Source organism: Anopheles marshallii, chromosome X (genome assembly GCF_943734725.1).
Source record: "Anopheles marshallii chromosome X, idAnoMarsDA_429_01, whole genome shotgun sequence".
Lineage (NCBI taxonomy): Eukaryota > Metazoa > Arthropoda > Insecta > Diptera > Culicidae > Anopheles > Anopheles marshallii.
The window spans coordinates 10,376,790-10,403,284 of NC_071325.1; the positions used below are offsets into that span (position 1 = coordinate 10,376,790).

A 26,495-nucleotide genomic window follows, 5' to 3' on the forward strand; every position below is an offset into this window, starting at 1 on the left:
CATTATCTTGCGGGTACTGTACACAGATGTCATGTTCGACATGTTTTTTTTTTAATTTCTAGTATTTAATATTACTACATATAATATTACAGTCATTAATATTTGAACAGTTTAAAAATATTACAACTTTTCTTAACATAACATGGGCAATTTCTTAAAATGGTTACAATAGCGAAAGCGTCGTGGTCCGCACTGGAGGCTCTCGAGGGCCGCATACAACCCACGGGCCGTAGTTTGGAGAACCCTGGTCTCTAGGCTGTAGACCAGCGATGTCAAACTCGTTTGACCACGCATGTCAAATTTCTTTCCCAAGTTTGGTTTGGTTCCCAAAGTTGGTTTTTGATAACGTTATTTGAACTTAAACAGTTAATACATAATTTTAAAATAGCATCAACATTACTCTCACATGTGTAATTACTTGTTTGTAAGCCAGAAATGGCAGGCATGACCTTAAAAGTTCGTAACGCCAAAAGAGAGAGGGAGAGTCCTGAGAACTACACAGTTTCAATCATTCAAATGATCATTCGTTAATCGTGATCATAGTCTATTAGAATGTATTAGAATTGAATGTTAGGATTCTAACGAAGGAACATCTAATTTTTCTTTACACATGGTACAATTCAACACTGTTGTGCATTATGGCAGAAAATTTTGTAACTATTTTATTACGACCTTGTAGTGACATGTTCAGCACATTCAAGTCATGGGTAATATCTGCCAAAAACACAAGTTCTGCCATCCAAATTTTATTTTGCAGTTCTTTAAAGTTCCATGAATGACTTTATTTCGTCACGCAACTCCTTTCTTTATGCGACGCCTTCTGATGAAGGAAACAATTGAAAATCTTGTTTTCTCTTCCATCAACTTGACAAGTTCTTAAAACTTTATTAGATAATTGTTTGTCAATATTTTTGGCTAAATCAGAAATACATTGGGCACTGTATTTCTGGATAAATCAACAGCTTGCTTCAATATTTGCTTCTTATCTGGACAAACGTCTTCGGTAGCAATTAGAATATTAATTTGCACAAATTCTGTCAACTGGAACCATCATGCCATCGGTCAACTGGAACGAACCACTGTATTTTTTCACTAGACACAATTTTCTTAGTGTTGTCTGAAACGTCGTCGCGTACCGCAATGTTTGACATCTCTGCGCCAGACCATGAAACGGCCTCTAGGGGATACATCATCATCAAAACCTGTAGTGTGTGGCCATGCATACAATTAGGGCACGTGCCCTAAAACATGTGTTTGCCTTCTTGCGCAGTGTTCAATTTGCCGTTAATAAGTACGATAGGTCAGGAAGATGGCAAAGCTAAGTAGAATAGGTAACGAAAGGTGGGTAGGATGACGTCATGTAGTCAATTACCTTGATGTTTGCCTGAAACACGAACACACGAACATAACCCTGCGGGTGTTGAGGAACGAATGTCTTCTTTTTTTTCTAAGGCGACCTTAAGTCATTTTCTGTCATATTCGTAGAATTCTGAAAGAAATCCATAGTAACTTCGCAGAATACCATACTTATCTATATTTCCAACTTTTTCCTCTATTCTCCAAAGAAAACAGGACCTTCTAGAATTATGCTAAGGGCTCTCAGTATAATCTTTTTATTAAAACTTCTCATTTGAACAGTGTTTTCTGGGTGGTATATGACTACCAAAATTGTTGTAAGTTGAGCTTCACTTTCAATTTTCCAAACTAGAATGTAGGTGTTTTTGTGCTTTAGACATCCTCTGTACTAATATTTTGATGTATTGCAGATGTTGGCATAGCTCATGGAGGGGATTTCGATAGATGGTTTGGTCTAATAAAGATCTCAACCCAGAACCGGACATGATGCTAGCGGAGTACCTCATCGACTATGCTATTTGGGAGATACGTCACCATCTACTAGAGAAGCACAACGCTTGTAAAACAATCTCATCAGAGTTATACTACGCATCAACTACTCAATATACTGAACTAGTAACACATTCTGCTAAATGGCTGCTAAAAGCTACTTACAAACTAGATAAATAGGTTGTTCTATGTTTAACACTCTGCAAAACAATTGCGGCTCACTTATAATCCAGGTCTCTGGCGAATGCTAGTGCTAGGAAGGATATACCCGTCGGACTTGCATAGGTATCTGTATTTTGGCGTTCCACTCATTACGTACGCTTAGTGTAGCATCTTTTGCGTCAAACAAACCAACGCAGATGTCAATCGGTTCGCGCTCGTTGATATATTTACATCGACGGTTATCGAAGATATCCACAAATTACCTGTCGTCTAAACTAGGTCTGACCAATCTCGATTGGACCAATCTGTCATAAAAGCCTGCTTACTTTGGTTGTTTTGGGAAGTGCATTAGCGTTACATTTTTTTTTTCTGGTGACAAAAGACGGTGAGTGCGAATTGGGTCGCATCTGCCGGATGCGGAACTGACCCTACCTACGTGACCTTCGATTCCGAACGCTTCGGCGATGCGGATTTTGTAGACGTGCTGAGCAGTGGTGCCAAGGTCGGTCGGACGCTTGGAGAAACCGCTCAAACCACAACGCTGTACGGCTTCCGGGACCGTTTTGACCTGTTGCTATTCGGGCCAAGGCAGGCATCCCACGGAATGGTGCGGGCAAAAGCAGGTTTCCTGGTATCTAAAATCGAGAGCTGGCATCTGTCACCCTGGAAAGTGGCAAAACATGACACGGTAATGATAGTGCCGGTGGGGAGCGATTGCACACGCAGAACCCCGCGGGAGTACCGGTGCAGCTAGGGTGCTTTACCTTCGTTTTGCTGTTGGTTGTTTTCCATTCGACACGCGACTTGTAGGTCGGCGACATCATCCGGTTTCGATGGACGAGGACTTCCTGCTTACAGCACATCGTACAGGCCGGTCGGTGACTTAGTTTGAATCTTCTTGTCTGCGGTTGTTTTGCGTCGATAAAACGAAGAATAGCACATCACAAAATGAGAACCGGAGTGTTGATGGACGCAATTCTAAGGAGTTTTGTTTGTGAGCAGGTGCGTGTCTAGAGAAGGATGTAATAGTGCTGACAGAAAACACTGACAGCTATGAAAGAAGGCAGCGGACAGTGGCAACATATAGAGTGTGACATTGCGCACACTAGCAGCTGGTGGTGCTGTAGTAGTCAGCGGTAGTATAACTTCACTAACTCTTCAAACAGCTTCATATTTACACGCAGATGGTGTGTAAAGGTTAATAATAAAAAGGTGTGATATGTGCGCGTAGGTAGGTTTCGCATCCCATTCTTCTAGGTGTGATCCTGACGGTCGCTGGACATTGACCAGGATCAAATTCTAGTGCGTTGTACAGGTATGACTGACTGAAAAGATGTGACAGATGACTATGTACACAGAGATATGATAAATCGCGTATTTGTAAGCAGAAAGAGAATGATATAGACTAAAACTGTTCTTCCGACTGACTCAAGCTATATTTACAGCAGGCACTCTGGGAGACCAATCATCATGCAAGAACAGGGACTTCTCTCGGTCGTATTCATGCCATTACCATGCCAAAAGTGATCAGATGCCTTGCTATATTCTAACCTAAATAAAAACCTGAGAACCTTCGCAACTTCTTGTATATACACCGAATAAGCAACAAGTCGTACGTTGCAGGTACGTACCCGACATCAAAGACTATAACCAATTCAAATAAAAAAAACACAAAACAAAAATTCCAACAGCAACCCGTTGTGCTGCTCGTTTTCCACGGCCAACTATCGGGCGTAAGAACTGTCTTTTCACGCGTTTTATAGCCTCAATATAGCGTCGTGAAGACGGTTAATGACAACGCCCCAACCGTGAAGGTGGTGGAGAAATGAGCAAAGGTAAAGCTAACGACTAGCGAAGCAAGACGAAACAAACATTCACATGCGAAGGAGAGGAGTTTTGGACAAAAAAAAAAAAAAATTAAACCAACAACAACCAAAAGCTGGTCGATACGTTGCACACATGGCGAGAGCGCGGGCGAGGCAAAACAAAGGGTAGCGGGCGGGGCTAAAGGCAAAGATTGTTATGGTTTGTTTGCTCGTGGAGCTTTGCTTTTACCTCGATCCCAGTGGACGGGTTACCCTTGTGTATGTTTGTTTGTGTGTGTGTGTGCTTTTTTTTCTGAACCGAATAAAAATTCGCTTTATGTGTTTGTGGGTAAAGGATTTGCCGCTGCTGTATGAATGCCTGAGTTTTCCCTTGTGGAGTAACACGGGCACAGGGAAATGGTTGGAGCTAATGGTTGAAGAAGAAAAAATGTATCATGAAATAGAGAAATGTGGGTAACATTTACGCTTGCAGTGTTGACAGGAAGGACATCGTGGCACGGTCGGACGGGAGGCATTGCCCGAACGCTTCCAGCAGCAGCGGTTCCTCGGCGATCGCTTCCTGGTAATCCTGGAACGAGATCTACCCCACAGACATCGAATTACTCCTCACGCATTGCGCATCGCACATCTCCCATCTCGAATGACCGCACCGACAACGTCCTTACCTTGCCATCCTTATCCATGTCCAGCTTGCGTAACGCAATCTCGACCAGATCCTTAACGCCCTCGTCCGGATCTTCGTCCTGCGGCTGCTTGATGAGACAGTTGCGCAACAGTGCGAACATTTCGTCCTTCGTGATGAACCCGTCACTGTTCAGGTCGTACACGCGAAAGCAGAAGGCGGTTTTTTCCGCCTGCGAACCCTTCAGAAAGGTGGACAACCCCATCAGCCAGCCCTCGAGTCGTATCGGCAAACCCTCGTAGCCCTTCTCCCACGCGCAAAAGATGCGCTCCATCAGCGTCTCCTCCGTCACGATGTCGAAGGTGCTGTGGAGCAGCTCGCGAAACACCGACCGGTCAATGCCGTCCATCGAGGAGCCAGCCTTCGCTATCACGCCCGGATTGCTGGCGGCGAGTGCCTTCGAGTTCATGCTAGCGTTCGCTACCAGCTTGCGGTAGATTTTACACAGCGCCTCTACCTCCACCCTGCAGAGGAACGGAAGATGTTTGGTGATGTGTTTGGTTCATGTTTAGATAGGCAATCTAATAACTCCTCCTCAATATAGATGAAGATGCAGTGAACGTTTACGTATATATAGACCACAGCAACACACCCAGATAGTGAGTTTATATACCTATATCCCGGACTTAGACACTTCGCTTCCAATAAACATTCCAATAATTACGTGAAGGCAAACTATAGAAAGACTAGTCGAAAGTAAGTTCAGAGAAGGCCCTCAAGGAGTCTAAAACCTACTGAGCCATCTTAAAATATCGTGATCCTGCGAGAAGTTCCTGACTTCTTTATCTTATATGCAATCACATCACTATGAAAAGACTTCCGAGGTTCTAATTTTGTCTAGAATTGGTCGAGAGACTTAGACTCTTCGCTTCCAATAGGCTTTTCAATAATTACGTGAAGGCAAACTATAGAAAGACTAGTCGAAAATAAGTTCAGAGATTGGCCCTCAAGGAGTCCAAAACATACGGAGCCATCTTAAAATATCGTGGTTCTGTGAGAAATTCCTGACTTCTTTATCTCATATGCAATCACATCACTATGAAAAGACTTCCGAGGTTCTAATTTTGTCTAGAATTTTTCGAGATACTTAGACACTTCGCTTTCAATAAACATTCCAATAATTACGTGAAGGCAAACTATAGAAAGACTAGTCAAAAGTAAGTTCAGAGATTGGTTAAGGCCCTCAAGGAGTCTTAAACATAATGAGCCATCTTAAAGTATCATGGTCCTGGAAGAAGTTCCTATAGCTTACTCCTATAGCTTATATGCATCACATCACTATGGAAGGACTTCCGAGGTTCTAATTTTGTCTAGAATTTTTCGAGAGATTTAGACACTTCGCTTCCAATAAACTTTCCAATAATTACGCGGAGGCAGACTGTAGTACTAGTCTAGTCAAAAGTAAGTTCAGAGATTGCTTAAGGCCCTCAAAGGTCTTAAACATAATGAGCCATCTTAAAATACCATGGTTTTGGAAGAAGTTCCTATAGCTTACTCCTATAGCTTATATGCATCACATCACTATGGAAGGACTTCAGAGGTTCTAATTTTGTCTAGAATTTTTCGAGATACAGATGGACTATTCAAAGAAAATTAATGTGGTTCTCATAGAGTTCAAACACAATGAGTCATCTTGCTGTATCCTGCATCCAACGAGGAGTTCCTGGTCCGATATTCAAGATAGAGTTCCCTCGGATCAAGATGAACTCTACTCTCGAGAAAGTCCAGCGTCTTAATGCAGATCAGATCGCGAAGATCGTCAATAGACATTAAAGTCACACAGGGCGCCAAAACCAGGTGCACATCTTAGACCTCCATAAACCACCCTCGGTGTTCTAGCTAGCGTGCACTAATGGAGCAAATTAACTCCCAACGACATCCACCACTGTACCATCATCGGACGTGATTGTTCTCCATTGGTTATAGACGCTGCTATATGGAGCAGACAGGATTGCAAAACCCAATCTCCGAAAAAAAAAACACACGGGCAAACTGTCCCCAAAACGGCCAGGTGTATTGCATGTCGGAGAGTACCGAATCACGTACCACGATAAACAGGATATCGATGTTGTATCGAATCATAAATGATAAACAAATCAATAACGAGAAAATTTATGCATTCGTTGCCCGAACCGTGCCCCAAACCCATCGCCCACTGGGGCGATCTATACAGGGGACGTACCACTCGAAATGGGAACCGTGTACTAACATACGTTTTGACGACCCGGCGATGAAAACAGCAACCCTGGTTCATGCTAAACATACGTTCGGACTTGGCTAGTAAATCATGCCATGCCATTTTAATGTTCGCTACGTTGGAGTTGGGTAGATAATGGAATTTGTTCGACATGACGACTCTACGCGGGAGGTGTGGAACCTCGAGTGGAACAGTTGTTTTTATTTTTGCTGAACCAATTAAAGATTCAGCCGAATCCAATCAATACCTGGAGTGACGATTCCATGACTAAGTCATAAGTGAAAGCACACAGAGGAAGACGAGGCTTTCCCACATCTTCTCTTCTAGACACTAGAAGTCTCAAAAGTCTTCTGGCGTTATTCTGTGATAATTCACACTTGGCCCTTGCCTAACACACCTTACCAAAGCCAATGAATACAGACGATTGGGTTGCGATTGGGTACACCAACGTGAAGTAACTAGTAAAAACTCACTTACTTGGAAAAGTGCGTCCGGCGCTTGTACATCTCCAGCATCTTGGGGTTTAGCTTGCCATTCAGCTCGTCCATCCTCGCCAGGATCCGTCGATTATCGCGCGAGATCGCTGTACGTGCCGTGCCCGTGCTGCTCTGGTCCTTCGAGTGCGAATCGGCCCGCGGCTGATGTGCACTGTTGGGACCGTTCCCGGCCGGATCTCTCGACTGGGCCGAGGCTCGCCTACCACTGGCCAGAAAGATGGAAACGCTTTTCATTATCATTGCCCCTCCCTTGGTGTTGTTGTTGAACGTGGCCGCCAACGTTCTCCCGGCACCGCCACCGTCCTTCGGCTGCTTTCTGCTCATCGTTTCCAGGCGTCCTTTCTTCGGGTCGTCGTTATTATTTTCCAGCCGGTTTCGTTCGTTCGGCACTTACTCGGGTCGTGGACTGCGTTAGCAACGTCCCGCCGATGGTTTACGCTGCGGATGTGTGTGTGTTTAGTTTTTGTTTATGGCCGACGGTCGGAGTTCAAGTCTTGGGTTTTGAAGCTGATTGTCCTTTTCAGTATCACACGGCCAATGGTGGTACGGCGTGGAAGTTTTGTACCATAAAATTGAAGCAGCTGACCGACAAGTCACTCTCCCACAGCTGGAAAAATGTGTTTAAATTAATTTAACTTCCTTTTGAATGGTTTACATAAAACAACATCGATTCTTAATTTAACGTCGATTCTACATCCTTAAATTACCCATAAATTCCGCTTGAATGACTTCAATTCCTCTTCATTCTTCATCGGCACAACTACCACAAGAGGTGTAAAAAGGCCTGCCTTTCTGGCTTTCTGAGACTTTATTTACCCGTAGCTGGGTACGGAGAGGATTGATCCGGATGGGATTTTGGTCCGATCCGTTCATGTGCCACTCCAAATGGAATGACCGAGCAGGTCCGGGCCACTCCAAATGAATGACTTCAATTAGCCATAAATAATTAACTCTGATTATGGCAAATACACGGATCAGTCACAGGTAGATTTGAACCCAGACCGGACGTTGTTATTATCACGTACTCTTCCGATTGTGCTATTTAGCTGTCCGGTAGAACCTCAGCTACATCGTATACCTATCAATTCGCAAACCTGATTATCCGACCCGAGACAGACAGCAATCAATATAACCATAAAGAAATAATATTTTAAGCAAATTGAAGCATTTCTCAAAGCCACCATGACAATTCTTTGCTGTTAGGAATAAATTTCCAAAAGCCCTGCATTATTAATGATTAATTTCCCACCGAACAGATTGCATGTTTGCGAAATGTTTCTCAGGTTCGCTGTTCTTTCGTTCTCGCTTAAAAAAAATGAAACAAAAACACACACAACATTTTGGTCATTGCAGACGAGGAAGGTCGGGCGGAAGAAACTCACGCGGATGGTTATAATTGCCAACGAACACAGTGAAACGAACTCGTATAGGAATGATTTTTTTGTTTTGTTTTTGAGGGCCACCGACAAAAAAAATGGTGTCAATCAATACCAAACGTCAAACGGTGTTGAAAGCATCCTCGTACCTCACCAAGCCACCGTTGTTATAGATCCGGGGCTCTATTGATAAGACCCCGAACGGCCTCACCTGCTCCGACAGCTGGAGGTGGTACATAGCAGCCCCTCCCCCTCCCCCCTCGTGTGCACGTCAAACTTTTTAACAACTTTAAACGTTTGCCTCCCTCTGCTCTCTCTCCGATCATTTTCGCTTATCAACGGGCAGGTGATCGACATTGCCCCCAAAACAAACGATTCCTTCCGCTTCCAAACTCCCCAAAAAAAAACTGGCACATCGCAAAGATACAGTTAAACAATCGGCCAAGAAACACACAGGCAAATGTTTGCAATCCTTGAACGAACTTTCGGAAGCCTAATTTGCATATCCTCCGAAGGGGGCAGGAGGCCAGAACCGACATTATCACCGAGACGGAGCGGCAGAGACCCAAGCGGCACCAACGTACACCAGCCGTGCCCGAACCAACCAGATCCGGTCGCGCTGTATAATTGTCGCTACACCCGCCCAGTTGTCATCAGCATGCCGCGAGACGGTCGCGTTGGCTTTTCAAAACACGGCCCAAAACCAAAAGGGCAGCAAGTCATCGTTGGCGTTACGGGGCAAAGGACGTACGGACACGGTGTTCGTAAGGCCACGAATTACGCGAACTGGAAACACCGAAAACTCACAGCGGGGCAGGGCCAATTTTTGAAGAAGTCGCCACGCGAAAGGGGGCTCCGGCGGACGGGCAGGGTTTTTTTTGGGGGGGGGGGGTGCCCCCACAGCACGGCAAGTTTTACACACTAGCCCGCGGTCGACGGGCGCACGGACGGACTTATGGCACCGAAACTTTGCAACGAATTCGTGTTGGCCATTGCCTGCTACTGGCAAACTCACCGTGACCATCCGACAGGGGTCGATTGATTTTTTTTTGTATTGTTTTGTTGATTATTTGGGGGGGTTGCTTTGAGGGGTTTGCTGTTGTGCTAGAGGACATACTGTTTATTGGTGTTGCCATGGCGACACACCGCTATAGGGCGCTGCTTGACAGGCGAACCCATGACGCAGCAGATACCGCAGCTGATGGCAGGGGTTTTCAGCTGCATCAGTCGCGAGGAGTCAACGGCAACACGCTGAAGATAGCCTGCTGTACCGCACCCGCAAATCAAACTCTGCCCAACGAATGTGGCAGAGTCGCGACGCGTTATTTGGTTTGAAGGTGTTGGGAAGAGGCCGGAAAGAGCCTCTTGCCAGCGGGTTGATAGTAGAAGAGCGGCACCGGCGTATTGCTACATTGCTTGAAAAGATCACTTTATTCCATTCCGAATCACCATTTCCACCGAACAAAAAAACAACAACAGCCGGTGCGTGCGTTAGGGCAGCGTTACAGGCCCTAGTCCTTCTTCACGCTCGCCTTGATCAGCGACAGGTTGTTCTTCTGGAAGCACTGGAAGCCACGGTACGCCCAGTGGCACACGTTGCCGTCGGTGTTGGTGCCGGCACACTTGACGATCTCGGCACGCACCTCGTCCACGTCGCGACCGTGCGCGAGCTGCACGACCAGGTTGTCCACGACCGGGCCGTTCGTGTCGTCGAACAGCTGCATCTTGTTGAAGATGCACTTGATGTAGCACTGCGTGGTGTCATCCTCCGGGAAGTTCCACGATTTGTACTTCTCCACCAGCTCGTCCGAGACGCCGAGCGACTTCACGCACTCGGCACGGTACTTCAGCAGATCGTCACGCGTCTGCACCACGAACTCAGCACTCACCTGCGGGTGGGCACGCTTCCTGGTTATCAAACTGGGAAAGTAACGAAGATCCACCGGCGGACCACCACGCTACTTACCATGGCACCGAGCGCCAGCACTGCAACCACAAACTTCAGCATCCTTGCTTTTGCTGGTAGGGCGAAGAAACGGTAACGCTACGTAGTGATGCCTGCACAACCTAACCTTCCGGGCAAGAACGCGGACTGATGGTTACGCTCGGTCAGCCCGGCGGCTTTTATAATGCCGGCACGCCTGCCCCGAAACGCTGCAAAGATCATCCGGACAATCAGCTGCGCGCGCGGGGATTGATTTGCTCCACTTATTTACTTGATAGCCCAACGACGCTTTGACGACGCTGCTCTGCCGGGGCTGTACATTGACCCTCATTGGTGGTCGCTTTATCCACCGGGCGCGCACAGCTCTGATTGCCTGCCGAGGGGAAACATTTCATTTGATTATGTCCCGCAGTCCCGTGGTTCGTTTCAATTGATGATCCCAACCAGTGCCCCCCGGGGTCGTCACTGCGTCCGGCGTACAGGAAGCCAAGCCAGAACCGGGCACGGCTGATCAGCTGATCTGCCCCGATCCATGCCAGTGCGCAACGCGTCTGATAACGAACCTGTTGACACCCGCCGGCAACCGAAGCCACCGCCTGTTTGGCGGTGGCGATAACAAGCATCGGGAAGGCGAATGGAAGTGTACTGTCAACATGACCCCGGACCCCGGAGGGCAGATTATTTATTAACGCTGCAATTAATACACCGGACCGGTGATACAAGCGACGCGATCGGAACGTGTCAGAATAAGTCGTACTCCGTGCTCTGGATGCAGGCGAAGAACGCGTACGCCCGCAGACACCCGTCGTCGGTGGCGTTTGGCTCCCGCAGGCATCGGTTCGTCTCGCTACGAATGTCTTCCGGGTCCTCCACGATCGCATTGCTGTACTGCATCTGGGCGTGGACGTTCTCCTCGTGCAGTGTGTCGCGCTGCGCTATTTCCAGCAGCTCCGACTTGTGCAGGATGCATCGCACGATGCACCACCGGCTGTCGTCATCGTCCGTATGCAGCGATACCTGCCGCATGTAGTCGATCAGTGAGCTACCCCGCACTGCGTACTGCTTCACACACTCCTCCTTATACCTGGACGCGTCCGCGAATGTTCGCACAATGTACGCACCTTGCGTCTGAAATGATTGAAAGCGGGTTAGACGAAACGAAGTCATTCCCCCAAAAAAAAAACCCAGCACGGGTGAAAGACATACCATCGCAAACAACGACACGGATATCAATAGCGTTTTCATCGTCCGCACTTGCGCTGCTTCGGTACGGTAAAGGCGTTAAAGTACGCTCGTGGTAAGTCACTTCAGCCCACTGTCGGTGACTTATCAGGATTGACTCCATTTTATATCCGCGTGTGAATATCGGTTAAATGTCGAACTGGCCGGTCAGGCCCATCCTGCGCTGGAGAAACTGAAATGAGCTCAAGGTCTTCCAATGCTGTACGGCGGAGAAGTTACTACCGGGCCCGACATAATCGACACAATCGTTTCCGGCTTGTTGGTAGAATTATCGTTACGGAGCGCTGTACGGTGCGCGTCTTTGCGTTCGATTGCGTGTACAGTAATGTCCAGCAGGCAATCAAATTGCTGCTCTGGTTAAGTTGACTGGAACTGGAAGTGATGCTGGAGTATGTCTTGCACCAATCGGGGTAGTTGAAGTTGAACTTCAAATGTTCCTGGAACTTCAGATGTCAGATGTCCAGGGCTACATATGTCTTGAGGTAATATCCAGCAGGCAATGGTTAATTACTCTGGTAAAGTTGACTGCATTCGGATGCTGGAATGAGTATGTCTAGTACCAATCGAGGCAGTTGAAGTTGAGCAATCCTGGAACTTCATGACTCATCTCAGCTCATAGAGATGTTCCAGTCCAGCTCCACATGTATTGATGTCTTGATGTCTACATGTCTAACGATCAGGACGTTCATTACCGAAAAAGTCATTTCAACTACCTGTATCAGTAAGGTTGTCTCCTCTATGTCTCAAAGTCCTGACTTCACCTTTAGTCCCAGCTTACTTGTTCCAGAATCCTACAGCCCACATTTGTGTACAGCAAGCTGAAAGACGTTCTTCCGTGCTAGCGACCATCAAGCAACGATCGTGACGCTTATCAACTTAACGCAATCCTCACAATTGACCGTTCGTCGTTTAGCAAGCCATCTGGCGAATAAATTCAATTAAACTTTGGCAACAGCATGCAAAACATCAGCCGTACGCGGGTCGCAATTTCGCTTTATCGGCACGGTGGCGCTCACATTACGCGGACTTCGGATCGTTCACGCGAAGGAACGCTGGTGGCGTACGATAAGTGGCAGCCCTCTATCGCATCGTCCGACGCCACGCTGAAGGTCAGGTCAAGCGAGATCCCGCGCGGAAAGCAATCAGAATCCGGAGCCATTACCATATTTTCCAGGAACACGAACCTCCCGCGGTAATGCCATGAGGGGGCGGGGAGGGAAGAAAAACAGAGCTTATCAACTGCGGATGAAGGGGCTTGATAGTTTGAAGTGTATGACTTGCGGGTAACGACCCCGATGGAGTTACAGTAAACTGGAACTCTTGCAGTTGGATTCAGATATCAACGTAGCCTACCTGCACTACACAATCTAACCGCTAAAGATAAGCTGGAATTCTTGGATATCACCTAAACTAACTGAGCACTAAGCAGCTGGTCTTCAAATAGTGTTTCTTTGTTCGGAACTTGCACCGATTATTGAAATGGCGTGCTACTCATTACCCACTGTTAGTTTATTACAGACCATAGTAAGCGACAATAAGGGAAAAAACAAACAGGTATTAGTGAGATTGAGGCTCACAACAGACTGCAATCACATCTACTTGAACGCATCGGTTTCAGATAGGTAACGAACACGGCACGAAAACACAAAACGTACACCAGCTTACATCAAATACTGCTAGCTTTTGAAACCCACCGAATATCTTTATTTGGCATATCTGAGTAAGGCGCTCTAAAGAGGTCGTGGCTCTTAGTGTGTTAACACCTTAAAGGAGGTGATAGATGTGTGAGTGTGGATGCGTTCGCTAGTCGTGGGAAAGGGGTATTCGCTTTATTTGATTCGTTATTGGTTGAGTGATGTCTAAGAGTAGTGGTTAGAGGGAAATGGTTACAACAGTGTTGCAATACTGGACTGCTGGTAGTATCGCTACCGGGTTTTAACATCTACTAAACATTAATACATTCTGCGCAATGCGTAGGCGTTACTCTATCATCAAAGGGTGTGTGTTTTTCTCTCTCTCGCTCTCTCTTTCTCTCTCTTGCGTCATCTTCCATTCCACGCTGTCAACACCTCACCTTCCTACTGGGCAACTTCGAGTGTGATGGTTTCAGCCGTCTCCTGCGTCTGTCGCATCGCCTCCTCGATGTGTTCCTGCAGCGGACGGTCGTTGCTGAGCGTCGGATGCTTATAGCCCTCGAGGAAGTAGCACGTCAAACCCTTCGAGTCGGTGAACTCCTTCGGCATGCAGGACGCATCGCGCGCATTTAGCTGAAAGCCAAAGTCCGGATGCTTGACCAACCATTCGCGCGTCGTCGGGCTGATGTTGATCCGGCACGCCTCGCTGCCGGACTCGAACTTGTTCGCAATCGTGACGTTGTGCCCGAACAGACAGTACCGTGGCATCTTGCGGCCTACCACACCGGCCAGCACCGTGCCGGTGTGGATGCCGATGCGCATCTGCAAAACGATATGAATATTTTAACCTCGGGGGGCAAGACCTTCTTCTTTTTTTCTTGACGACGATGGAGACCGGACACTCACCTTGATGTGTTGACCGTCGTGCGTGTTGTAGAGCGTGCAGGTTTCGATCATTCGCAGCGCCATCCAGGCGACCTTGTGGGCGTCGTAGATGCTGGCCCGGTGGAGTCCGCTCGCCACACAGTACGCATCGCCGATCGTTTCCACCTTGTACACGTCGAAGAACCCGCACAGCTCGTCGAAGTGTTTGTACAGATTCTCCAGCATGTTGATGACCATGAACGGTGTCGCCCGGGAGCAGATGCTCGTAAAGCCGACGATGTCGCTGAACAGCATCGTTACCTCCGGGTACGTCTTGGCGTCGATCTGCGCCCCGAGCCACAGCCGCTCGGCAATCTCCGCCGGGAAGATCAGCTGCAGCAGGCTGACGTTCTTCTTCCGCTCCTTGATGACGGCCGCGTTCGCCTCCTCGATCGAGCTCTTCAGCTTGTCCATACGGCGCCGCAACCCGTCCTGGGCGCGGGCCTGCTCCCCCACCAGTATAACCTCGCGCGTCGCATCGTGCAGCGGAATGTCCGAGATGAACAACCCGTTGCAGGTGAGTCCCTCGAGCCCATCGAGAAACGGTGAACCGACGAAGAGCAGCGCATTGGACTCCGGGCAGAACACCATCTGGCCCTTGATCTCGAGCCCCTTGGCGAAGAAGTCGGGTCGGCCGGGCGGTGCCCGGAGCGAGATCATGAACGGGGTGTTGGTGCGGCGAACGATTTCGCGAAAGTGCAGCTGCAGGCCGCGCGGCCGCTTGAAGCGGAACACGGTGCTGGCGCACAGCCCGGCGGTACTCGCCCCGACATGTCCCTTGAACAGCCGGCTGAAGGCCGACCCCATCTGCACCAACCGCAGCTGCTCGTCCATGATGAAGTGCCACGGGAACGCATCGCAGAAGAACTGGTTGCTCACCTTCAGATCGCGCGCATCACCCGACACGACGTCCGCCGGACCGCGCCGGTCCACCGCCTCCACCACCGGCTCGTCGACGCGCAGCAGATAGCGATAGCGCGGTGTGTCGCCCGGCAGCGGTTCCAGCTCAATCTCCGGCTCGCAGCTGAACAGGAGCCGGCTGAGGGCGCGCAGACACCCGAGCAACAGCCACGCCAGCACCGGCCGCTCGGAGGTGAAGATGAGCTCGCCCTCGCCGGCGCACACAAACCCCGTGTCGGAGATGTCCTCCTCCTGCAGCTTCAGCACATCGTACACGCCGTCCAGCGAGCCGAGAAACTCCTGCAGGTCCGACCCGAGACACTTGAACGCTCGCTCGATCACGCCCACGCACGCCGTCTGGATGAGCTCCTCGCCCAGGTGCACCAGTATCTCCGACACGGCCGACTCTGGGGAGGAGAGGTGTTGGTATAAGGCATTGGGAAGACACGCGAACCCGCCCGGCTACACACTCACCATCGATCTGCGTCAAGTTGTCCTGAATGTCCGCGAGGTAGTCGTAGTGCGGGTAGATCGACAGCTCGGAACGTTCGCTTTTCCTTGTGCGTGGCGAGCGGCGTAGAGATAAGAGATGAAGAGGGCCATCAGCACCCACAGCAAAAAGAAAGCAAGAGGAAAAAAAAGAAAAACACCCCACACAAAACGCACACTTACAGCTTTGACAGACCAGGCCACCTGTTGCTGTACTTGCCGATCAGGGACATCAGCGCCTCGTGGACATTGTCAATCTGTAATAAAGCAGGGTTTGCAGAAAGCGTTACTGTCAGCGTTCCAAGCGGAGGCTGCTGCCGTGTGCAGGGGGTAACCTTACCGAAGGAGCCGTCAGCAGCTGTATGGCGGCGTTCAGGTGCGTGAGCGTAAGCGCATCGCCCGGTATCTCGCTGAGGTCCTCGTCCAGGTTCCAGTTGTGCGACTCCGCGATGGAGGGTTGGCGCTGGAACTGTTCGCCCGAAATGTGCTTCGCAAATGGGCACGCCATGGTGACGCTGACGTAAGACCAGCGGTGGGGCGATAGAGAGGGGGGGGGGGAGATACTTTGTAAGAATTGGGCAAACCTTGGTGATGGGGTCTCTATCCACACTCGCCAAACTGCAGTAAGGGTTTCGTGTGTGTGTGGGAGCGAGTGTATATAGGTGTGTACTGTAGTGGTGTGCATCACACAGTAATTCTGTGAGGGAAAATATTGATTTTCTGAGATATCCCTGACAGCTTCACACAGTGACACAGTGACTGTATTCGATGCCTTTCTATTTGTTTTCATTTCTGTATGATGTTGCGAGGATGTTCGGGCTTGGACTTCCCTTGAGTGAGTTGTCTTAAAGCAAGCTCTTAAGGAGGGATAGTAAATTGTGCGATAAATTGCATACAGAGCAGTATCGAGCACGTAGACGAAATCCTTGGGTGTCTTTTCTTCCTGTCTGCCTTTTAACTTTGGAGCAATACGCGTGCGCTTGTACGAGAATTTATCGTTCATCCGCTGGAACCTCCGCAAAACTAACCATGATTTGATGGGTTTTAAAGCCTGCTCCCTACCGTGCGAGGGCAGAAGGACTTTGGGGGTTCGTTATCTACAACGCACGACCCACTCGACACTCCGTTCGGACAGATGCGGACGCTCTTACTTTTCTTCCCGTTTTGTATGTATGATTGATGTCATTGTTGCATGTTGATTGGGCAGCAAATGTTCACCACTGCAGTCAGCACACACTCACCAGCTTACCTGCTTTATCAGCTTCGCGCGCTTCACCGAACACCAGCTTGTACCAAGCACTTGGTCACATCTGGACCGACTCGCTCGCACCGTACACTGTTTATGTTTCGCGCGTCCACGGCCAACGCTTCGGGTGTACGCGACGGTGTTATGCAACGTTTCTAGCGCGCCTGCCCAACCGCTAGACGAACCGTTTCCGAAGCGCCAGCTCGCGTTTATCGGCAGGCACACAGAGGCAAGGACATTCTGGACATGCTGTTTCTCTCTCTCTCTCACACACACTATTCCAGGTGCGCGCCTCTTTTTTGTTTGGCAAACGGCACTCTCGCCCACACTCAGCTCGTTCGCTGGCCTTCCTGCTGGTGGCGATTAATAATTCAATTACGTTCCAATGTGACGAGTGCACGACTGTTGGAACGATTAGACAACCAATGGAAGAATGGAGTTGGCCCATTAGGTGTGTCAATTTTGGAATTAGTTTCTTGTTATTACCCAAAAGTCAAGCACCTCTTTCGATCCGAACCGTCGAAAAACGCCCCCAGACATTGGCAAATCGAGAAATAAAGATGGAAAAAAGATAAGTTTTGTTACAGAATTAAAGCTGAAAGACGTGCGAGGTTTTCAAACAATTTTTGTTTTATGGGGATTTTTGTAGAAATAAACGATTTCGAAAAATATACCAGCGACTAGGCGTCTCCATTGTCGAAGCAATATTTTATTATGATTATTATATTATGTTTTGCAAATAATGTTTAACAAACACTCTGTATGCAATTCGTTTACATTCAATCATTATTAGTAAACGTTCCAATTTCTCAATATTTTTTTCCAATAAACCATAAGAATGTAAAATTTATCAGCAAAGAACAATAAAATGCAATACTACTACTGTACGATACTTTAATTTCTTTCCAAAAAAACACACACACAGGTGTAGCAATCAGTATTAGAAATTGAATGTTCTTGTTTTATAATAATACAATATAATCATATTATTCACAAATAAAAAGTAATAGTAAACAACAAACTGACAGCAGAAATGTGAATGTGTAGGTTTTTGTTTATTGTTGTGCTCTCTTTCCCTCTGTATGTATGCCAATGAGCGTACATGCTGTTCTAATCAATGGAAATTACAAAATCGCGTTTATCATTCACATTATTAGATAATTTACAAGTGTGTCACTTCGTGAACAAACGATACACATTCCGCTGATGTACTTTCTACGGCGTCGTTGGGTTTTTAATTTTCAATTTGGCTCTTAAAATGTTCATCCCACCGCGTGAGTTCGCTAAATTGCATCATCCATATTACACGCGCATCGCTCGGGCTAAGCACATATTGTTCCTGCCACAAATACAGGTTCTGGCGATAGATACTAGCAATGTATGTCAACTCTTGAATCCGCGTGTGCGTATTCCTGGCCGAATCGGCATGAACTAAATTGTGTACGCGATTCCATATCCTGTTCTTGCGATACCGTAAAGTTGTTTGTTAACGTTGCTAATGTGTTTTGTATTTCACTATCAATCTAACCGTTTTTTTTCTTATTCGCTTGCGCGATTCAATAAGTTGGGCACGCCATTTATTATTTATCGCCAGACCCTGTAAGGCTAGCACTTGGCAAAATTCGACAAGAGGAAGTGTTACAACGAAACATCTCAATACATCTGCCCTTGCTATGCAATAAAACCGTACCAGAAATGTAGATTAAATAATCAAACATTCACCACGATTGGTGCCGTACTATAATTCATAATTCAATTTGAAAGGTGTTAAACCGTTTTAGTACTATTTCGTATTTTACTCCATAAGGGGCCTTTTTCACAATTATTATGACGCATAATGACTAAACATAATTTTGCTTATTTTTTACGGTTTTCCAAACATTTTTCAACATGTTTGTGGAGGATTTTGTAAAACAAAAAGTATTGAATGCGTGTCTCGAGAGTTTTTTTTTCTTTTTTATTTGATTTTTTTTCTGTTTTTCTATTCTTCTTCATCTGGTGCAATTTGTTTTCAGTATATGGCACCACTCCTTCAACAATGAAGTGGGATCGTCCGGAAGATTTTAGCATAAGGTAGCACAAGATTAGCTTAGTCCCGTGATGGAGACAGGGTGATGTATGGGACAGTGTGCCGCCCGGTCATTTACACAATAGACCACAATAATTATGTTTCTTCGTCTTCGCCACTATTATTATCTAGTTAACACACCGTCCGGGTTTGCGTTAGGATTAATCTCAGTGAAGACCTGTTGATCAACTCTGGCGGTCCCAAATTAACGAAGATTAATCCCAACTTGACCCGAGAAACGGTGTAAAAGTTTAATGGTATGTGCTAGCATGCACAGGGGGGAAGAGGGGGTCTGCTCTCTTTAGGTCTGCAGGCGTCTACTTGACGGTCGGCAGTGACTGCTGCTGCTGCTGTTGCGAAGGGCCATTTCCTTGAAGGCAATCCTTTTGAAAGGTTGCAAAAACAGCACTGCAATGTAAAAATAAACGGTCTAGTGGTTAGAAGGCATCGCTATGCGTAAGCACTACAGTTTACTAACCGACAGTGGGCCACGACACACTCCTGACTGCAGTACTCATCCTCCCAGTCCGGGTTTTCGATCGCCAGATTGTTGCAACCCTGTCTAATGCACCGCTGTTCGGTAGTCTCCTGTTTCAATGGCTCTTGTTTGGACGAACAGGACCGCTGCGCCACCACTGGTAATGTCGACTGTAGCTGTTCATGATGCTGCTGCTGCTGTGTCCCCATGAGATCGTCCACAACCGAGGTCTGTGTGGACATGGTACCGCCCTGCATCTGCATGTGTTGTATCTGTTGCTGGTGCATCAACGACTCCTGCTGCTGCTGATGGTGCATTTGCTGCTCGTGATGCGGCTGATGCATCTGTTGCTGTTGTTGCTGATGGTGCAGCTGTTGCTCTTGATGCGACGGATGATCCTGCTTGATGTGCTGCTGTAGCTGATGTTCCTGCTTTATCTGCTGCTTAAACTGTTGCTCCTGTAGCAGTTGTTGCTGCTGGAACTGTTGCTGTTGCTGATGCTGCTGCATCTGCTGTAACTGCTGGTGTGGCATCTGAAACGAAACCGGGACAAAACGAAGCCATCAAGCAACGAGGCATTTTATACGTAAATGTCGATGCCAAAATAGCGCTGCACGGGTGCGGTTATATGAGGGTGTACAAGTGTTGTGGAGTTTGGGTAACGAGTGAGTGATTAAAAGGAATAGTAACGCACGTTACGTTACGTTACACAAGCTAAATGAAGGCAGACTGCTGGAGAAACAATGTTTTACACCATGTAACACTTAGAAGTTTTGTTCACACTAAAAACAAAACCAAAACATAACGCACCAAAACACTGCCCTGTGGAAAGAAATTCGTTATACTTGCAATTCTACAGCGTTGAAACTTTAACCGCTTTGCAATACACATTGCAAAATCAACGTGTAACAGAGTATGGTGGAAAGACAGGGAAAAAAACAATCGAATTAAATAACCAAACAGGAACAGTTGTACACTATCCCATGAAACGCTATTAAACAAACGCATGTATGTATTGTACACTATGTATTTCTTCAACATTAATCATGAAACAGATATAAAATTTTGCACTGAATCCGCACTAGAAAACAAATAGGATCGTACCGTTCACTAAATAAAAAAAGTAAATAGATTCGTTTCGCTCTAGGGATGAATCCGTCGCCTAGCTGGGGGATGGGAACGAGGTTTGCACCCCCTTCCGATCACTCCCCGCTTTCCTCCTCCCCCTCCCTACACATTCATTCTCCGGGTGGCTCTAGCTATTCATTATTCTGTTCTGTGTCCCGGGTATTTCTTTTTTTAGTTCTGGTGCCTAATTCGTTTCTACATTTCCTTTCGTTTGTGAAATTGTTTAGCTGACATTTCAAATTAACACACCTCCTTTCATGGGAAATCACACGTCTTTTGTTTGATTTTTCTTTTTTTCCACTTCTTGTTTTGTTGTTATTTTAACGCTTGTTTCTTTTTTTTTGTTTGCAGAGGGTCAAGAAGTAAGGAAATCAATAAAATGAATTTAGAAGGAGGGGGAGTCGTCTTGAGTTTTCTGCGCTTTTTTTATTCCTCTGTTATTGTTTGTTTAAAGGAAGAATTGTTTTGCACAGTACTGTGAAGTTAATAATTCTTTTTTTTTGTCTTACTTATCTGGAGTATACCATTTAAAATGTGTATATTTTAGTATTCACTTGTGTGTGTTTGTGTTGGTGTGTATCCGTGTGTGTTTGTTTGGTTCAATGAAATAAACTGTACGGCGTGCTATGCAGTTATAATAGCTATTAAAACAAAACCCACTAGGAGAACCAATTTCGTACGAATTAGAGAATGATGCAACGTTTTATAAATCGCATGATCGTATGTGAGTAATTTTGTGTAATTTGGGGTTTGTTTGTTGTTTTTGTTACACCGAAAATATTAACCGTTTCATGTGTATATGAGTGTGTGCGTGCGTGTGTATGTGTGTGTAGTTATTATTATATACATGGACAATTCTGGTTTCAGCTTAACCAAAGGAACATCATATGGAGGAGGGTGGACGGTAGAAAATGGGATTAAAGTTTCCATCGCTTCATACCACACACTTCCTTGTCCGTGTAAACCCTTTGCCGTCCTCCCCCACAAGCTGGTTCCTATTTCCATCATTTTCAATCGAACCTAGTATCTATTCGTACTGTTTACAATGCCTTTTACAAAGTCTTAACTATTTCATCGATTGGTTACAATGTAGTCATTGTTTTATATATATATATATAATAATTTGTGTATGTGTGTGAACATTTGCTCAGTATGATTACACCAAAATATGCTTTCTTGTCTTTCTGGTTTAGTCCTCACTCTTCCTCGTCCAGCTCGTGGTTATTTTTTAGCTAGAGATACTTAACTATGTTACCAGCGCACTTCTTCTATCAACTCTATCTCTCTCTCTCCCTCTCTCTCTCTCTCCTTCGCTCCGTTTCTAAAGCACGAAATGCAAACACACACACATACACATGCAATGCATACACGCGCATCGCCAAAAGTGCGCTGCCCTTATAGCGACTCTGTGCAACACAGTGTCGTTACTTTTGAAGCGAAACAGCGTAACATAGAGTTCGGAGCACACTTCGTTATCTTCATCCAACTGATTTGCTCAAGATGGTTATTTTTTTGTCTAACTTCTTACCTAACACTACACGCACTCTGCTTAGGACAACGGTTGAAGCTGGTCGTAAGTCACTAAGTTTTTTTTCTCTATTGACACGCTACAGCCAATAGCAAAGATTACTAGGATTGGCTTCGTAGCGAAGCTTTTGCCGAATGTTCACATCCCCGATCGAGATCTGACTTCGTCGGCATGTCAATCGAGAGATGCATCCTTTTTACGATATACCTAATGTGGCTCTGTCTAAGTATATTTACATTTTGTTTGTTTGTCAAATTAACAAGCAGCGCAAAAGTCTGCCTACTATCTAATTCTTGTTTATTATTATCATTATTTATATATATGTATATGTATATAGATATATATATACATACATATATATATATATGCTTATGCTCGGTGTCAAATTAAAGTACACTTAATGTTATGTATATTTTTTTTGCCTATTCATTTCTTCTCTCCTACCACAAACTCGATCAAATATGCCCAACTTAGAAAAGGTTTATCATTTATAGAAAAAAACATTAAACTAAACAAACTACAAAAGAACATATGTGTACGACAATAGTTCCAATGTACATTCATTATACATTTTGTGAATTTGTATGTGCTTTGCTGTATAGTTAATTTTAGTTTGGCTGTAATGCAATATTATCATTTATGTTATATTAGCGTGTATAAATGTATAACTCTTCCTAACCGTCGTTAGTTAAACTTCCGTTTCGCTTGTTTGTTTCCTTCCTGCCCTGCCTCCCTGTCATACATTTTTATTTCCTAGCAGGTTCCTCATTTGGATGCGATTTTAACGGGAATATGTCGCAACTCTATGGGACGCTGTTCGGCTCCGAATATCAACGTGGGCAGCATCTGTGCCATATGTGCCCTAAAATATGTTGAAGCTTAATGGAAAGTGCTGCAATGGTAAGCAAAAGAATACTGGTTGCGTTATTTATCACCACACACAGAGAAAGAACGGCTATTGACAGGAGTTTATTTTTGTTGCTAGCCGAGGCAATGGTAAGTAAAGAAGGAATTGATGGGTTTGAGAAGTAAAACAAAGCTTTAAATTGGCAAATAATTGGCAAGCTAAATCGACAAAGCAGAATAATCAAATTGAAAATAAAACCAGACGATCAAACGAAGCGGAAACTGAGAAGAAAGAATACAAACAGATAGAAAAATGGTAGTCTGCAATGAAATCTTAGTAGCTTGTTTATTTTGGAAGCATTGCTTTGCGTTCCCAGGAAAACTCTGGTGACATTCGAAACGAGAATTAATGGGTGAGGCTACATGGATGGCAGTGAAAAGATAGGGCAAGTGTTGGTGTATGTCGATAGATGATTTGAATGTCACAGCAAATGCATTATTGCATCATAGATAACAATCAAATAGACAAACAAAAAGATTCTAATTAAAAAGGGGGACCAACGCGACTCCATTGTTTAAAACGCGATATCCTCGTGTGCTTTATACACTATTTTCGAAACGTTGGTATAATAATGTTTACTAAAAATTAGACAAAAACAAACGGAAACATTAAAACAACCAAAACACCAAAATGAAGTAGATGATAAGCGAAAAATACCAAACCAAGGCCAGTATTTTGCTGGATGGAATGATGATGTAACACTAGACGCTACAGCCAGACCAGAAACTAACCTGCTGGTTCATGTAGTGTTGCTGGCCGGCCATCGGCAGGTTCATCATCGATGGATGCTGCTGTTGGGCCATGCTCATGTGCGGCTGTTGCTGCTGTTGATGCGATAGCATCTGCTGCTGCTGCTGCTGTTGTTGCTGTTGCGAATTCATCTGTATCATGGGTCCGTGAATGTGCGATGCGGTGTTTTGGTGTTGCTGCTGCTGCTGCTGTCCGGGATGTAGATTCTGATGCGTATGCGACATTTGCATCATAGCCTGGTCGGGTAACGTAACGAAAGAAGATGATTACTACACTGATAAAACTCAAAACTTCTTATCGATGACACGATCTCGTCAGTGACGCAGGGTTTATCGTTGTTTGCGTGGTTTCAGTTGATTGGTAAATCGATTGAATACATTTTCAAATGCTGTTTTGTGTGCAAAATGCAAATAAAACGCCGTCAAACATAGTTTGAATATAAACTATATTTAATATTGCTGAGTCAAGGCGGGGATGTTCACATTCACTGCGATTTCAACTTCACGACACGGGGATACTAGGGTCGAATTCCGATGAGCACGGATAATCGGCATTTCACTGTACAGCAGCAGCCTGACATGTATGGTGCCGGACGCTTTGTGGTTCTACTATCAGCCGTGTTGAGGCTATTGCTTGTAATGAAGTACTATTTTTTCACACTTTACGAAAATGTACAATATTCAAGACAGCCATTATACATAAAGAGTATAAAGAGTAAGAGTATTATATCTGGGTTCTAGAAATCCCACCCAATGCTACCAAATGTGGTGTTGGCTAATTTTGAGAAGACGGAGAGGGATTGAAAATCAAAAAATCTCTTAAATTCTTACAAAAATTCGCAAAAGATTAAGAAATTCGAAATACGCGTATTTATCCCGGGTTATAGTGATCCGCTATAATAGCGTATCTCGGGGACTGCCTGTACTCGGATTTATATTTTGAATTTGTTGTTCATGTAACCAAACAATATTTTTTAACCTTTTTCATTAAATAATTTTTCTATACCAAGGGCTGCCCGGTGACATTATGGTAGCGGTGCCGGTCTTCACACGAACGGACCGGAACAATCCCCCGTACGCAGAGCCCCGGACTATCCAGCTCCGGGCAAATAAAGTCATAAAAAGCCAGAAATGGCAGGCATAGACCTCTTGAGGTTGTTGTGCCGATAAAGAAGAAGAAGGTGCCAAGGACCCCGGCGTTTTTATTCATTTATAACTTCGCATCTATGAATCGCAGCTATAAAAAATTTCTTACGTGCAATTCACGTTTCTTTTTCTATAAAAAAAAACATACGTGGAAGTTTTTAAAGATGGTTTTATCTGTAAATTCGATTTATATTTTCTGGGATCATTTGATCCGTCCCAATCCCGGTATCGTGGAGATTAACACGATTTGATGCTTTTGAATGATTTTTTGATGCTATGGATGAAATTTGGGATCATTTCTCATCACTAGTGTAAGCGTCACTGATGATTCAGCGATCACACTACCACTGAAAAGAGACCGGTTTGAAATGGTTGCTTGTTGGATTTGCTCTCTCATGCACGCATATGTGGCTAGAAAAGAGAAGGCTAAACAGATGGGAAGAGGGATTCCTAATAACGAAAATTCGAGTATGGGCACATGTCGTCAAACTTCGTAATCCAATAAGTATGTAACCTTATTAATATTTCGACACAAAGCTCCATAACATTACATTTCGGCTGTTTTGTTTGCTACAGAGAGACACCTAAACTAATGCATATTAACATGTATTCTGTCAATGTTAACACACATTGGTGGCTAGTTGGAACCGCTTCGGGAAAGTATTTTGCCGAATGCACACTCACCCGTAACGGCAAAATAGTGAAAGAAAATTGCACTACCCGTCCCGATTTTTCACAACATTCGCACGAAACTTTACCGGCTTCACGGACGCTAAACGATACGCGTATAGAGGGAAGCAAAAAAAACTCTAAAAAACGCGGACACGCGAAGAACGGCGATACAGGAAAACGCGCAACGCGTTCTTAGCGAGACGGCCACGACATTTCTGACGGGGTACGGTTTACGGCTCGTATTCGACAGAGCGCACCAACACCACTCTCGGCTGTATTTGGTATGTGTAGGAAGGGAATACTATTATCTCACGTACACTACCGAACGCAGCCCATTTCACAATACTGTTACACGACCGAGCAATGTGTGCATGAACGCACACACTACGATACGTCGTTATATATTTCATCCGTAGCACACTTGCTTTCCCCCTCTCATTCTATCACTCTATCTCTGTTTCGCTTTTCTCACACTCCCTCTCTTTCTGAACCACGCGCCCATCGAAGGTCTTTTCTATATGGGATGGTAATTTTATATCATGTGCTCGAAAATTAAATGGAAACTCCATTTAAAGACAAACATACACACAAACAAGCATTATATAGGCACGCGACGCAAGGCAAGTGCGAAGAAGGGTAGCAGGCGGGAGGGAGGGGAAGGGGAATGTAGTTGTATTGGGAAGGTGAAGGCATCCACAAACAACATTTTCAATTTTACTTCCATTTTCAACCTTCAAGCATGCCTCTTCCTTCTACCCATACATTCATCGTCCGCTAGCTCTTCACACGCTCTCTCTATCCTCTCTATCTCGCTTGCGCGCTTGTAGCCATCAAGTGTTTGGCATTGCATTCGA

General features: G+C 45.6%; 4 protein-coding genes and 1 pseudogene across 6 annotated transcripts in view; all 5 read right to left on the reverse strand.

Moving 5' to 3' along the window:
* Window positions 1-2,890: 2,890 nt before the first annotated feature.
* Window positions 2,891-7,533, reverse strand: LOC128709667 (calaxin). Its single transcript, XM_053804677.1, has 4 exons — window positions 7,190-7,533; window positions 4,499-4,979; window positions 4,298-4,413; window positions 2,891-2,909 (listed from the first exon to the last, which is right to left on the reverse strand). The coding sequence occupies exons 1-4, from the start codon at window positions 7,531-7,533 to the stop codon at window positions 2,891-2,893; spliced, it is 960 nt and encodes a 319-aa protein (XP_053660652.1).
* Window positions 7,534-10,096: 2,563 nt separating this feature from the next.
* On the reverse strand, window positions 10,097-10,593 carry LOC128706827 (general odorant-binding protein 99a-like). Of its 2 annotated transcripts, none has more exons than XM_053801779.1 (2): window positions 10,552-10,593; window positions 10,097-10,474 (listed from the first exon to the last, which is right to left on the reverse strand). In XM_053801779.1, the coding sequence occupies exons 1-2, from the start codon at window positions 10,591-10,593 to the stop codon at window positions 10,097-10,099; spliced, it is 420 nt and encodes a 139-aa protein (XP_053657754.1). The 2 variants fall into 2 exon arrangements, with proteins under 2 accessions (XP_053657754.1, XP_053657746.1); XM_053801771.1 differs by having other exon boundaries at window positions 10,540-10,593.
* A 678-nt stretch (window positions 10,594-11,271) lies between these two features.
* Window positions 11,272-11,875, reverse strand: LOC128706816 (uncharacterized; annotated as a pseudogene).
* Window positions 11,876-13,850: 1,975 nt separating this feature from the next.
* LOC128706805 (head-specific guanylate cyclase) lies at window positions 13,851-16,227 on the reverse strand. Its single transcript, XM_053801750.1, has 5 exons — window positions 16,060-16,227; window positions 15,903-15,976; window positions 15,705-15,787; window positions 14,313-15,637; window positions 13,851-14,228 (listed from the first exon to the last, which is right to left on the reverse strand). The coding sequence occupies exons 1-5, from the start codon at window positions 16,225-16,227 to the stop codon at window positions 13,851-13,853; spliced, it is 2,028 nt and encodes a 675-aa protein (XP_053657725.1).
* Window positions 16,228-19,350: 3,123 nt separating this feature from the next.
* Window positions 19,351-26,495, reverse strand: part of LOC128708592 (TOX high mobility group box family member 3-like) — a 40,127-nt gene continuing 32,982 nt past the window's right edge. The window contains exons 8-10 of one of the 2 annotated variants that reach the window (XM_053803574.1): window positions 23,806-24,060; window positions 19,512-20,044; window positions 19,351-19,441 (exon numbers count right to left, since the gene is read on the reverse strand). In XM_053803574.1, the coding sequence (XP_053659549.1) occupies window positions 19,351-19,441; window positions 19,512-20,044; window positions 23,806-24,060 (879 nt within the window). Of the gene's footprint in view, window positions 19,442-19,511; window positions 20,045-22,925; window positions 23,060-23,805; window positions 24,061-26,495 lie in introns of those variants that run through there. The other variant, XR_008409892.1, reaches the window with a different exon arrangement.

Bases quoted from the DNA above. Each gene is read 5' to 3' on its own strand.
- LOC128709667 (XM_053804677.1), bottom strand. From the start codon at position 7,533: ATGAGCAGAAAGCAGCCGAAGGACGGTGGCGGTGCCGGGAGAACGTTG. The intron at 4,980-7,189 runs GTAAGTGAGTTT...GTTCCTCTGCAG, and splicing joins CGCCGGACGCACTTTTCCAA to GGTGGAGGTAGAGGCGCTGT. The intron at 4,414-4,498 runs GTAAGGACGTTG...TCTGTGGGGTAG, and splicing joins ACATGGATAAGGATGGCAAG to ATCTCGTTCCAGGATTACCA.
- LOC128706805 (XM_053801750.1), bottom strand. From the start codon at position 16,227: ATGGCGTGCCCATTTGCGAAGCACATTTCGGGCGAACAGTTCCAGCGC. The intron at 15,977-16,059 runs GTAAGGTTACCC...GCTTTATTACAG, and splicing joins AGCTGCTGACGGCTCCTTCG to ATTGACAATGTCCACGAGGC. The intron at 15,788-15,902 runs GTAAGTGTGCGT...GCCACGCACAAG, and splicing joins TGGCCTGGTCTGTCAAAGCT to GAAAAGCGAACGTTCCGAGC.
- LOC128706827 (XM_053801771.1), bottom strand. From the start codon at position 10,593: ATGCTGAAGTTTGTGGTTGCAGTGCTGGCGCTCGGTGCCATGGTAAGT. The intron at 10,475-10,539 runs GTGGTCCGCCGG...GCCCACCCGCAG, and splicing joins GTGCCATGGTAAGTAGCGTG to GTGAGTGCTGAGTTCGTGGT.